At 29.8% G+C, this 13,500-nt stretch overlaps 2 protein-coding genes across 5 annotated transcripts in view; both read right to left on the bottom strand.

The window, feature by feature from the left end:
- Positions 1 to 438: 438 nt before the first annotated feature.
- Positions 439 to 1,573, bottom strand: LOC136079176 (uncharacterized). The gene is made up of 2 exons (XM_065794898.1): positions 898 to 1,573; positions 439 to 737 (listed from the first exon to the last, which is right to left on the bottom strand). Exons 1-2 carry the CDS (start codon positions 1,571 to 1,573, stop codon positions 439 to 441), a joined length of 975 nt encoding a protein of 324 aa, XP_065650970.1.
- A 7,278-nt stretch (positions 1,574 to 8,851) lies between these two features.
- Positions 8,852 to 13,500, bottom strand: part of LOC100200102 (E3 ubiquitin-protein ligase RNF19A) — a 12,128-nt gene continuing 7,479 nt past the window's right edge. For 3 of the 4 annotated variants that reach the window (XM_065795422.1, XM_065795419.1, XM_065795420.1), the window contains 4 exons: positions 11,166 to 11,960; positions 10,928 to 11,090; positions 10,474 to 10,807; positions 8,852 to 10,406 (listed from right to left, as the gene is read on the bottom strand). In XM_065795422.1, the coding sequence (XP_065651494.1) occupies positions 10,219 to 10,406; positions 10,474 to 10,807; positions 10,928 to 11,090; positions 11,166 to 11,953 (1,473 nt within the window). In that variant the 5' untranslated portion in view covers positions 11,954 to 11,960 and the 3' untranslated portion in view covers positions 8,852 to 10,218. Of the gene's footprint in view, positions 10,407 to 10,473; positions 10,808 to 10,927; positions 11,091 to 11,165; positions 11,961 to 12,155; positions 12,401 to 13,500 lie in introns of those variants that run through there. The other variant, XM_065795421.1, reaches the window with a different exon arrangement.

The following is a 13,500-nucleotide window of genomic DNA, read 5'->3' as shown; positions in this document are numbered from 1 at the left end:
AATTCATTTCTGAAATCTGTTTTTCAGAAAAATAAACACAAAAGGTTTATTTTAAGATTTAAACGAGGTGGTTAAAATAATTTTCCATAGCAACGGCCTCTATCAACACACTTTTCTTTCTTGTTTTGGACTAATTTTTGTATACTTGGCATACTTTTCAAAAAATTGAATTATAGTATGATGCTTAAGTCTGTTCTATACCGTTGATTAAAAATAAATAAACAAACTACATTTACTTTCAGTGTTATATAAGAGATGAATAAATGACAAAACTGTATATTTATGTTTACCTTTACTCAGGCCCTTTCAGAGACCTTCAGATATATCTTTCAGGCCCTTTCAGAGTGAGGCCCGGGCCATTTACAAATTTTGAGGCTCTTACCATAAAATAACTGCCATTGCATAATAAATAAAAATACAGCAAATTAGTAATAATTTTTATTTTAAAAATGCTTTTCTTGCTTTTGCTTTTGCAAATGCACTGACAACTGTTGAAAAATCGAGTTTTCTTGCAATATCACAGTTAATATTCAACATTGCAAGTCCATTCAAGCGTTCTTGTCCCATGGTTGAACGGTGATAGTTCTTTACTTGTTTCAACACATTGAAAGACCTTTCTCCTGAAGCCACTGAGACAGGCAAACTGATAAAAATTCGCAAAGAAATTGATATGTTAGGAAAAACACCAGACAGTCCAAGTTCTAATATTTCTTGAAACAATTCTTTTGGTTTGCAATCTGATGTAAAGTTTGTGGAGTAAATTTGTTTCAGAAAGATTATCTCATCAGAAATATCAGACAGTATTTTCCTTGTGGTACTTTTTTTGAAAGTTTGTTGTAGCACTTAGTAGTTCCTCATTGCTCATCTTATTGAAGTGCCAAAGAAATCCAAAAATACTACAAATTTGTTGTTGTGACTCAATTCGACGTTTAAGACCTGCTAGAATAGAGCCGATTATTACATAAAATACATTGATTTTATAGTGCTGTTCTGAATCAAATTGTGTTTTCAACTTTCGAGTGGTAGAAAATTCTGGTGAAATGTCAATATTCATTGCAATTAATTTTGACTCACTCAGAACAGCATCCCATTTTTCACGAATCTGTTGAATGCTGTCCATGAGATTTTTAATGTTTTCCATTTCAACATCTAGAGTTGCATTTCTTGCCTCAATTATAAGATTGGTTTGGTGAATCATTGTGAGGAGCTTCATCCATAAAGATGACATTACAATGCATTCAAATTTTGACAAATACTTTTGAATGGACTGAAGTTCTGACTGAGCTGATACTATGAGATTGAGAGATTGCAGCTCTTTTAAAGCTGTTCTCAGTGAACTCAAGTGACGGGCAACTGGTTTTACTGCTTCAATCCTTGCTGACCATCGGGTCTTGGAAATACCATGTAGTGAAGCAGGTACATGTTGCTTGAGAATTTCCCACCTTTGTGGACTACTGCTAAAGATATTGTACATTTGCTGCACAATTCCAAAGTAAAGAATTGCTTTTTTGCATAATTCAGCACAGTCAACACCAACAAGGTTTAAAGTGTGATTTCCACAGCTGGCAAACATACAGTTTGGGTTTTCTTCTAGCAAAATTGCTTACACCCCTTTGTATTTACCAGCCATGTTTGGACCATTGTCGTATGCCTGACCAGTACACAGTTTAAAATCTATGTTCAACAAAGTTAGAACGTGAAGAATCCTTGCTGCAATTTCTTTTCCAGTTTTTTTTGAGTAATCGTCAAAATAGAGAAACCGTTCTTCAATGGAAAATTTAGATCCATCAATTTTTATATAACGGATAATGAAAGTTGTTTGCTCCTTGTGAGAGCAGTCAGGTGTTGCAAAAACAACAATTGAAAAATATTTGGTGTTTTGAATCTCTTCAATAATTTTGGTTTGAACAAAAGATCCACAGAGTTCAATAAATTCATTTTGAATCCGGGTGGACAGATAATGAACTTGTAAGCGCTTTTTGTTCAGTTGAGATTCATGGACCTTTTTCACATGCTCTGATAAAATTGGATCATATTTGCTGAGGAGCTCAATTATTCCCAGAAAGTTTCCATTGTCAGGGTCATAAATGTGTTGACTGGAACCAAATAAAGCAAGCCCACGTTCAGAAAGAAAAAGAGAAAAAGAATGACGTTCAAAAGGCGCTCAAGAAGTTTTGTCCAATTACTGGTTTCAGTTGACAATTCTGTTATTAGTAAATTATCAATAGAACTTTTTCTGATGGCTGCTCTACTGGCTGATTTCCATTTGACATAGTTTTGTTTGTGTAATACAGACATTTCATGTGCTGGTATTTGGTCTTTCAACTTTCTCCAACCCCTGGTGATATTCCAACCTAACTGTTCTGAAAAGGTGGATACCTTGGAATCACTTTTGTTCAAAAGAAAGCAGGGTGCACAATAGAATGACTGTTGCACATCACTCCAGCAAAGCCAATCTCTTGTGCATATCTCACCATTGGGACGAATTTTTGATCTCAGACGAGTAGGAAAGGCGTGATTATAAGAATCTCGTGGAATATTGTTTGGAATTAAAAAGTTTGTTTGGAAACTTTCTTGCATTTGAGTAATATTTCGTTTGTCAACAGTGCCAATGTCAGACACAATCAATTTTGATATATTAGAACAATCTGATTCACATTTTTGGTCCAAACTTTCTGAATATGAAATTTCAGAATCAGAGATGCAATTATCATTTGAGATGGCTTGCAAATTTGTTTCCCTCTGCTGACTGTTGCTTTGGTGAATCAATGAATTTTCACAATTTGATTCCAAGCTTTCTAAATCTGTAATTCCAGATTCAGAGACACAAGTTGTATTTGAGATGTCTTGCACATTTGTATCTATCTGGGGATTTTTGTTTTGTTGTAACATTGATTTTTCAGAAGATGTAGTTCCGGATATTTCAATATCTGATTTACCGTGTGTTGGGTTGGCTTGATTTTCCAGTGGTCTTAGAAATGATGTTATTGACGTTAGGCTCTTTGTTTCTTCTTCAATTTTTTGTCTTTTTCGCCTTTTGGATGCACCACTTTCAAATTTTCTCTTCATGTTTAAATTTAGCAATGACATTAGTTTTAAAAGTTTTCGATCTTGCTGCAAACAGCAATTATTAATGACTGAATTAAAATAAATATCAGAACAAACTTAATACAACACAAATAATTTAATTAAAATAATAATTATGTGTATTAATAATCAACTAATTAAGTATATTAAAATATTGTCTCAACATTGATTAAAATTTAATGTCATTGCTCATGTTATCACAATTTAATAAAAATATATTAAATTTCCGAAAAAATTTGGAGGCCCCTATTTAGGTCGAGGCCTAGGCCAAATGGCCCGTTTTTTCCCCCCTCTGATAGGGCCTGCCTTTACTAATGAAGTTGTTTATGGATTTTAGTTCTTTTATTATTTAAATATAGCTAATATAAAAAGTAATGGGAAATTACTTTTTATATTAGCTATATTTTAAAAAAAAAATCATTTAAGAAAAGTGAAGAGGACATTCGCTGGGAACAAGTTCCAAAAAGCAAGTAAAACCGAAATAGCAACAACAACTTTACTAAAAAAATCATGTAGTGCTAAAAAGCTTAGCCAATTTAAACTGAATGAAAAACAGTGTTCAGATGGTTTTAATTTAATTATGTATTTTCCTATTCTCAAAGAAATATTAATGCAAGTTGGTAGCTGCCCAGATTGTCAAAATGGAGTAACCATTCAAAGAGAATGAGATTTTCACACAGTTTGAAAATCAAATGCACACCATGTTCATATGAATGGTGCACTTTTACAAGTAATACTGCGGACAAAAGCACACAAAGTAAAGGCAGGAGTGCATTTGATATTAACTTAAGAATGATTATTGCTTTTCGTGAGATTGGTCAAGGGCATGAACCTATGAGTCGTTTCGCTTATATTACAAATATGAGTTGCATGAATGTAAATGCTTTTCAACATAATCATAAACTGATTCAAGCTGCTTATGATTCTGCTGTAAAGATTGTATGAAGTTTGCTGCAAATGAAATTAAAGCAAATACTGTTGAAAAATCCACTACCGGTGTACCATTAATCCAGGTTTCTCTTGATGGTACTTGGCAGAAACGAGGACATTCTTCTCTTAATAGTGTAGTTACTGCTATAAGTAGAGGTCGATGTGTTGATGCAGATGTATTAAGCAAGTATTGCAGAGGGTGTCAAATTTGGTTCAACAGAAAACAACATTCTAAATATGAAAACTGGAAAACAAATCACAATTGTTCTTTAAACCAAACAAACTTGTCAGGGGCAATGAAAAGGATTGGTGCACTTAATATCTTTCAACGCTCATTGGTATTGTATGGACTCATATATAAGTACTATCTGGGAGATGGGGACTCCTCTTCTTTTAATTATGTAATAGCAAGTGATCCTTACGCTGAGTATGATATCAAACCAGAAAAGTTAGAGTGCATTGGACACATTCAGAAAAGAATTGGAACCCGTCTCCGTAATCGTCGTAAAGAGAAACATGGAGGGCTAAAGTTAACTGGAAAAAATAATCTGACAGAAAGGGCAGTGAATATCATCCAGAACTATTTTGGAATGGCTATTCGCCAAACTGCTAAAAATTACAAATTAAATGATACATAAAAGATATACCAAATGAAAAAGAACATTAGAGCAGTACTTTTTCACTGTACCAATTTCAACAGTCAATCACAACGCCATGTTTTATGTCCTGTAGAACCTGAAAGTTGGTGTAAGTGGAAAAATTCAGAAGATGACCAGGGAAATGACAATTATAAACCAAAAGTTAATCTACCTATATGGGTTCATGATATTATATTAAGTGATTTCAATGATTTAAGTGATGACCAATTATTGAAAAAGTGTGTTCATGGAGAAACACAAAATTGCAATGAAGGGATCAATAATGTAATTTGGTGTAGGTGTCCCAAAAATGTGTTTGTGAAAAAAGCTATCCTTGAAATTGGAGTGAATTCAGCTATAATTAGTTTTAATGAAGGAACATCTGGTCTTAAACGCGTTTTTGAGTATCTAAATATACCACACAGTGGTAAGACTGTAACCGGTTCATTGAAAAAGGACAAGCGTCGTGTTAGTAATATGGAGAGAAAAGAAAAAACTTTTATTAAAAAAAGAAGAATTCAATTAAGGGGATTATCTAAAGGCTGGTTTGATAAAGAACAAGAATTTGAAGCTAAAAAATCGTATGTTTCTGGAAGTTTTTAGACTGTTTTTTATCTTTATATTTTTAGAATGCTGTTTTCTCATGTCATTTTTTGCTATTTACCTTTACGTGGAACAAGATATTTCCAGATCGGTTTAAGATATGGAGCTGAAATTTTCAGCATTTGCAGTTATAACTTAGATCTGGAGACTGAACTAAAATCAAGACATAAGGTGCTCTATTTACAGTGTTATTACTCATTGTTCATGATTTTTTCATGTAGACCCCCTGAAAAGTGGTATAAGTTATAGCAAATTTTAATAATTGGCTTTTCTACTTGTGCAATGAACTTCATTTTAGTTCAGGAACTAGATAATATAAGCAAGATTATTTGTGCAAAATTTCGAAAGAAAAAGATAATTTATCTTTGAGTTTTCTTGTTTCATCCATGTGTACAGTTTAATGCCTTTTTCGGCTAAAATTTAATGTTTTTTATAAAAAATTTCAGAAATTCAAATTTTTTTTCATAACTAGTAACTAAATTTCGCTATTGGAACTATTTTATTTAATATTCTGAAAAAAAAAATTCAATTTGACAAAAAAAAATTATTTCCTGGTAAACCACCTTAAGGAGGAAACAATAAATATAGTTTTTCAATATTTTGTAGTGAACTGTAGAAAAATTGCTATATATAGAAATATTTATATAGCAATTTTTCTACAGTTCACTACAAAATATTGAAGTTAGGAATAAGTATAGAAAAGGGCGATGTGGAAAAAATTTACCAAGACCTGATTTAACTGATTCAATTGCTTTGTTACAGAAGTTAATTCTAAAGATGCTTTAATTGCTTTGCTACAGAAGTTAAAAAAAAAGGTTTTCTTATATTTGTTTTATTTCAGAAGATTTTTTGAACTTGTTGTTTGAGATTGCTCAAGTGAATCTATTATGCCATATAAAACCTAAGTGATCATATAATCATATAGCATATAATCTAAGTGATCTATTATGCAATATAAAAAACGAAGCAAAGAAGCGACATTTCTACTTCAAAAATGAAGCTAAATTTTGTGAAGATTATATAAGAACATTTTTTAACAACAAACACAATTTTCAAACTATACTAAATATTAACAATAAGTCTTATGAACGAATGTTTATGAAATCTAAAGGAAAATTGAAGATAAATTTGAAAGGTCATTTCACGAAAGGTTGCTGCATAAACAAAGCAATAATAACAACAACAACAACAATAACAACAACAATAACAAAAACAATAACAACAACAATAACAACAACAACAACCATGACAAATCAATAAAAAAATTTAAAGAGGTAACACTTAGTTTAGCTAATTCCGATATACCAATACATCATAAAAAACTACTTGATCTCGGTCCAAAGTTTGTCCCCAATTCAAAACACGTACCTTATTTAGATATTATAACGATTACTGAATCATCTGCTTTAAAATTACAGTATAACAAGAAAAAAACTGAAGGATTCAACTTAAGACAAGATGTTTTGAAAATTTTAAAAATGGCTAAGCCTATAAAAAGTAATCTAGATAAAAAACAACGTAAAGCTCTTTATGAGATCAAGAATGACAATAATATAAAGATATATCCGTTTGACAAAGGATCTGGACTAGTGCGAACTAATTTTGATAGTGCTTTAGCCAAAATACAAGAACATTTTGAAGACAAAACAGAAAAACTCAACTATGATCTAACTCCACAAGTCATTCATAAAATTCAAAACACACTCAGAAAACTAAATAAAGCAGGTCGATTAACGAGAAAAAAATATAAAGATCTTTATCCAAGTGATGCTATACCACCTCGATTGCATGGAGTCATAAAAGCCCGCAAACCTGAAAAAAAACTACCTGATGCTAGTTATCGTTAGCACTATTAGAACGCTACATACAAAGTTTCAACCCATCCTCAATAAGAACAATACTCATTTAAAAAACTCTCAATAATTTATAAACTTAGCTAAATCATGGAATATTGACAAAGATGAAACCCAAGAGTTTTTTGATATTATTAATTTATATCCGTCCCAGTAAAGGAAGCAATAATTGTCCTTAATGAGAGATTAAAAAACGATCCTAGTTTTACATCAAAGTTACCTTTGATGAAATAAAAACACTTTTAAATGCCTTTTGCATTGTTTCTTTTTTTATATGAATACGACATTTATGAACTAGAAGATTCTGAACCTACTGATTTAGGACTTATGATAGTAGTTGCAGAGTGTTTTCTACAGTTTCACAAAAATAATGCTATTGCACAAGCGGTTTCCAATAATATTCATGTAAAGTCATTTAAAAGATATGTAGATGACTCCCATTCTCTTTTTAACTCTATTAAAGATGCAAAAACTTTTAAAAATTACTTAATAAGCAACATAAAAATATTCACCATGGAAATCGAAAATGAAAATAACACGCTAAATTTTCTTGACAACTATTATTAACAATAAAACTGGTACGTACGATTTTAAAGTTTACCGTAAAGATGCCATAACTAACGTCCAAATCAAACCTAACTCACGTAACGATCCAAAAATTATAAATGGAGTTTTCAAAGGATTTGTTCATAGGACATTATTTTTATGCTATGATAATAATATTCAACAAGAGTTATTATTTCTAATTGATGTTTGGAAAATATTTAAAATAAGCCGAGAAAATATTATAAAAACCACTAAAGAAAATTTACATAATAAAAAACAAAATATTGAAAATCAACATTTATCAATTTTATCAAAAAATATTGTATCGTTACTGTGGATTCTAGGAATAAGCCTGAAGTTGAAGAAAGTTTTCAAAAAAGCCAGTAGTTAAAATCACCAAAAAATGTACAAAATATACTTACCACAAATAAAAAACCTTCTCTTTATATAAATTCTTACCCAGGTGTGTACAAACAGGAATGCTCCTGCAAAAAATGTTATATCGGTGAAACAAAATTATCTCGTCTCGCTTTTACCAACATTAGAAAAATACATATACGAAGGAAAATGGGATTATTCAGCAATTGCGGAACATTCAAAAAATTGTCATGGTAGTTTTACATGGAACAATAAAAATACTTTAAAAGTAGAGGCCAATAATTTTATGAGAAAGTTGAGGGAGGAACTTGAAATACAACGCCGTGACTGTGCACCTTCAGACGGCGGTCTTAAATAGGATGACGGAGATTACTTCACGACTTCCTTTTGGAAACCTACGTTTCGATATTTGAATCAAAAGAAACTATTGCATTGATTTGTTTTTAACGGTTTTATATATATATATATATGTATATATATATATATATATATATATATATATAACCTTTATTTCATACCTTAAAATTTTTTTTTATTCCATTTTTGTATTAAATACAACACTTTTTTTTTTTTTTTAGCTTTATGCTTTACTTTTATTAGATGCAATATGCTTGTTTACATTTTACTCGTAACTGTCATATTTTTGTAAATTTCACATATCTTATTTCAAGTTAACTTAAAACACCGTTCTGGTTCTTATTTACGTAGTAATTTGATTTAAAATGAAGTTGGGTTTAAATTTAGCCAAACACATTGCGATGCGATTAATATTAAAAGTTGCACCAATTTAAAGTATTACCGAAAGATTACAAAACATTACTAACGATAAATATCTTTTATAATATTAAGCATTTCTATAACTTACAATTAAATTATCTTATTACATCATTAGAACAGATGCACTTATAATTTTTAAAGAAATATTACGTTAGAGATACTACTCAATAAAAGCAAACATATAAGAAAAGCACGTAAGGTCAGAAATTTAAAAAATAATAGTTTTTTAACGTCCGCAGACAAATCAAACAAAAAATGTTCCAAAGAAAAATATATATGTCATTGTCACGCAATAAAAAGAATATTTAACATTTAAACTACCGTCTGATAATATGCATAACAACTGTGATAATAACATCATAGAAATCAAACAAAAGCGTATTAACATATTTTAAGATAGTGTTGAGTTAAAAAAAAAAAATACAAAGTGTAACAACTTATCAGCGTTACAAAAAAATAAAAACAATACCTAAACTTGCTGTTACAGTCCTTCAGAACTTGAATAAATTAAATGTCATAACTGTTGAAAATATTATTTTACCAAATTAAACTATTAACAAATTCACTAACAAAACTATCAGTTGCAATTTTACGCAAACACAAATAATTAACAGAATAATAAACTTTAACTTGACTTTCTGACTGATTTTAAATCTTAACATAACTATGACCCCCCCCCTATTTTTTATTTATTTATTTGATTTAGTTGAGATTTCCAATAATAATTTTAATTCTAATATTTTTATAACAATAAATGTATTATTAGTTTCATATACAACTATCTTCATCATTATATTTACATAATAAATCTATAATAAACCTTGTCATAAATACAGAGACAAATATTATAATTGCATTTAGTCAGTTTGAAAACTATAACTCAAGTAAAAAAGAACTTTTTCTTTTGTTTTTAAATATGCTTTACTTGAACAATAGTTAAAAAAAAACTCTAAAAAAGAACAAGAACAAAAAAACCTGGTATCAAAAAAGCTGCAACAACCATTCCTTAAAAAAAGTATTAAAAAACATTAAAAAAAAAAAATAAACAAAAAACGAATATTTATAATAAGACACTGCTATCTTAACTTGGATGACATGTCTTTTAATTGTATAAAAATCAATGGAAAAAAAAAGTTTCCCCACATTTTTATGAATGTTTGCTCAATACTAGCTGAAATTTATTGCAGACAACAAAGTGTTAAATAAAGAAAACTATCTCTATAGTGTTTTTGTACAGCACAAGTATACAGTATAATAAAGAAACAATATCTCTAGATGTCAAGAAATTATTCTAATGTCATTCAACCTTCAAATCTCCATTAAAACCTGAAAATCTGATGTTTTATTTTGATTCTTACAAAAAGTTAATTATTTTTCTATTTTTTCTAATAGAGTTTTATAAAAATTTACTTGACAAAACTTGATGGTCTTTCTTGCATATTATCTAAACTACTTGTTATGCTAATAGTGGTACTACGAGGAGCAGGAATTAAGGAAGTATGAGATTGAACATCATTTTCTTTGGTGTGGAAAGTTGAGGTATATTGTTCATCAATACTTGAGCTATTGCTTCCGCTCATACTAGATTGGAACCCTAAAAACAAATGTTAAAAAAAAAAAATGCAAAGGCAAATAAATATCAGTAAAAGATATGATTTTACCTTTAACTGAAGATACTTTAGCAGAGAATTCCCCACTAAATTCACTTCTTCGATTTGGACTATTTTTGTTATTAACAGTTTTAGTATAAGGCTCATCACCAAACTCTATATTGACACCGCGACCTTTTTTTGATGTGGTAACACTTGCACAGCCACCACTTCTGCAAAGGGAAATAGGAACAACACCATAAACATAGCCCAATGCAATTGGTACACCTACACCAACTGTCAATGCAGCAAGAAATGGTGAAACAATAATAGAAAGTGCAACTCCACCTGTGATAGCAAGATTACGCTTATGGACATTATCATTAAAATCGAATCTCTCTCTAATCTATAATAAATATTTAAACATTATTATTAATTTACTATATCAATCTAAATAACTATATTTAAAAATACTATCTTAATTATAAAATGATAATAATTATAAATTAAAAGTAACTGCACTTACCCGACGCCCAGAGTATATTGGAATACCAATCATCATTGCAGGAAGAACAACACCTGCAGCCAAAGCAATCCCAACAGGTGCTCCAATTAAAGTACCCATTTGCCATAAAATTTTTTTCTTGCGACTCCATGGTTTTTTACCCCAAAAAGTACAGCCTGATGGACTAAATAGTATTACAATATATCATAAAAGTCTAGATAATTTTTCTTAGGATATTATTAAAATGTAATATAAAAACCTTAAATAATGTAGATCAGATATTTCTTTCATACATAACCAACAAAATTCTCCTCCACATACAGCACATGTCATATGATTACACGATCCATCGTCCATTTTTATAATTAAAGCCATGCAATTAGGACATGGCTTAATGTCTTCATTCATATTTAGAGATTTTCGATCAGCTGAGGATAATGATCGTATTTCAAATTGATTTTGCATTCTGGCTAAATCACAGGTTGTGTTTGGATGCCACACCTGACGACAATGGTAGCAAAATTCATAATTGCAGCCTGGTCGCTCACATTTTAATTGAGGACAACCAGCACAACCTGACGCAATAACAGCATAACCACAGTCTGGAGCAGGACACCATCTAATATCAGCAATTCCAACAAGTGCACGCCTAAGGGTGAATTCTTCATATTTTAAATAAAGGGCATCATCATTAAATATTATTTGAACATCCGATGGATGAAACACTTCAGAACATTCAGGACACGACACTAATACTCTGCATTCTCGAACAGCAATTGTTAAATGTTGTCGTAAACAGTCAATACAATTTCTATGCTCGCAGCTCAAGAGAACAGGAAAAAAAGATGAACACTTCCATGAAAAACAAACATTGCACATTAGAAGATCCTCTTTAAGATACGACTGTGTTGTAGGTTGTTTTTCAGATTTTATACTAACTGACTCTATACTATTATTACAAGATTTTCGAGTATTTCGAAAAATATTTCGCAAACTAAAATTTGTATTGCTTAAGGTAATCGAACTTGTAGTTGGACTAGACATCATTTTATTACTAAAAAAAACACATCAATAATGACTAACTTTTATGTAAACAGTCTTATGAAGCAAACAACTTATTTGTTCACTTCATAACAATAAAAATACTTCATTGTTATAAAGTATTATTACTTTTATAACGAGAGCATTTACTATTTGAGTTTTTATACTATCACTTAAGATAAAATAATATAAGATATAATAAAACTACCTTGAAGTATTTTTTTATTTAATTCATAAACCAACTTGCTTATCACACCTTGCTTATTATGAAGTTACTTGCTGATCACACCTCACATGAGTATTACTGTATTCAGTGGTGTAGGAATTTCTGATGTTTTAGATGACATGACTAATGCAGATGCATAATTATTTTTTTAAATAAATTGATTTGACTGGTACGATAGAAAAGTTCAAAATTTTCATAGTAAATATGATAAATTAACAAGGATTACCTTTCTAGAGTAAGAATTTATTCAATTGCAGAAAAAAAAAAAGAAAATGTAAAAGGATTAAAAGATTATATTGTGAAGAGACATAACTTATGTATAAACATTTGTCATGAAAAAGAAATGGAGATGTTTCCATTGCAAACTAAGATGGCTAATATGTTCTTTTCACACAAATGAAAAGAAAAATGAAAGGCACCCAGAACTTGTGAAGATAAAAAAATAAGTTTATTTTAGCTTGTTAGTTTTTATACCCCTTGTAAAATAAGCATTTTTGAAATCAGCCACATGTACATAAGGAAAGAAGGATTGTGCACTGCTCTAAATTTTTTAAAAAATTCAACACTTATTGACATTAAATGTTTGAAAAAAATGCTTATTTACCATGTATAAGGGAAAATTTAAGACATTAGATTTTTAAAAACAAACTCATTCCCAACAAGGCTGCAAACAACTGCTATCTAAGTTAATAGTCTTTGCCTTCTTAGTCTTACATTACCTCATTGCTGATGTCAAAGCTGCGGGAGCTTTAGTACATACATCAACTGAGTTTAGGCATATACTAAATCTAAGAAGCCTTTATTATGACAAAGCAAAAAACCTAAATTTTTGTCAGTAACTTTCAGGTAAAAAACTCCCAACCTTACATATGCAAAGTGTGTGTGTGTATGTATGTATGTTTGTATGTATCTATGTATATATTTATATATATATTTATAAATATATTTATATATATATATATTTATATATATAAATTTTATAAAATTCTGTTTTTAAAATATTAATATGGTTTAACACCACTTTAAATATATAACTTCATCAAATATACTTGCCTTGATAATACAATAAAATATAGATTCAGTTAATAAGTCCTATTTTACTATCAATAAAAAAAAAACATCTAAACTTTTTGTTTACATAGAAACCACACCAACAATTTTTATTATATATTTTTTAAATGGAAGCATAACTATATATTTAAAAAACAAAGACATCCTGCCAACACTTGATAAAAGCCAGATAGCACAGCCTTTATAACATAAGTCTTAACACAAATTCAGTAAATATTTGCTACATTATGCATATACAAATAAAAAAAATAAATTT

The sequence above is a fragment of the Hydra vulgaris genome, chromosome 04 (assembly GCF_038396675.1).
Source record: "Hydra vulgaris chromosome 04, alternate assembly HydraT2T_AEP".
NCBI lineage: Eukaryota > Metazoa > Cnidaria > Hydrozoa > Anthoathecata > Hydridae > Hydra > Hydra vulgaris.
This window is presented reverse-complemented; position numbering and strand designations above follow the sequence as displayed.

Bases quoted from the DNA above. Each gene is read 5' to 3' on its own strand.
- LOC136079176 (XM_065794898.1), bottom strand. From the start codon at position 1,573: ATGTTTGCCAGCTGTGGAAATCACACTTTAAACCTTGTTGGTGTTGAC. The intron at 738-897 runs GTATTTTTGGAT...ACTTTACATCAG, and splicing joins GTCACAACAACAAATTTGTA to ATTGCAAACCAAAAGAATTG.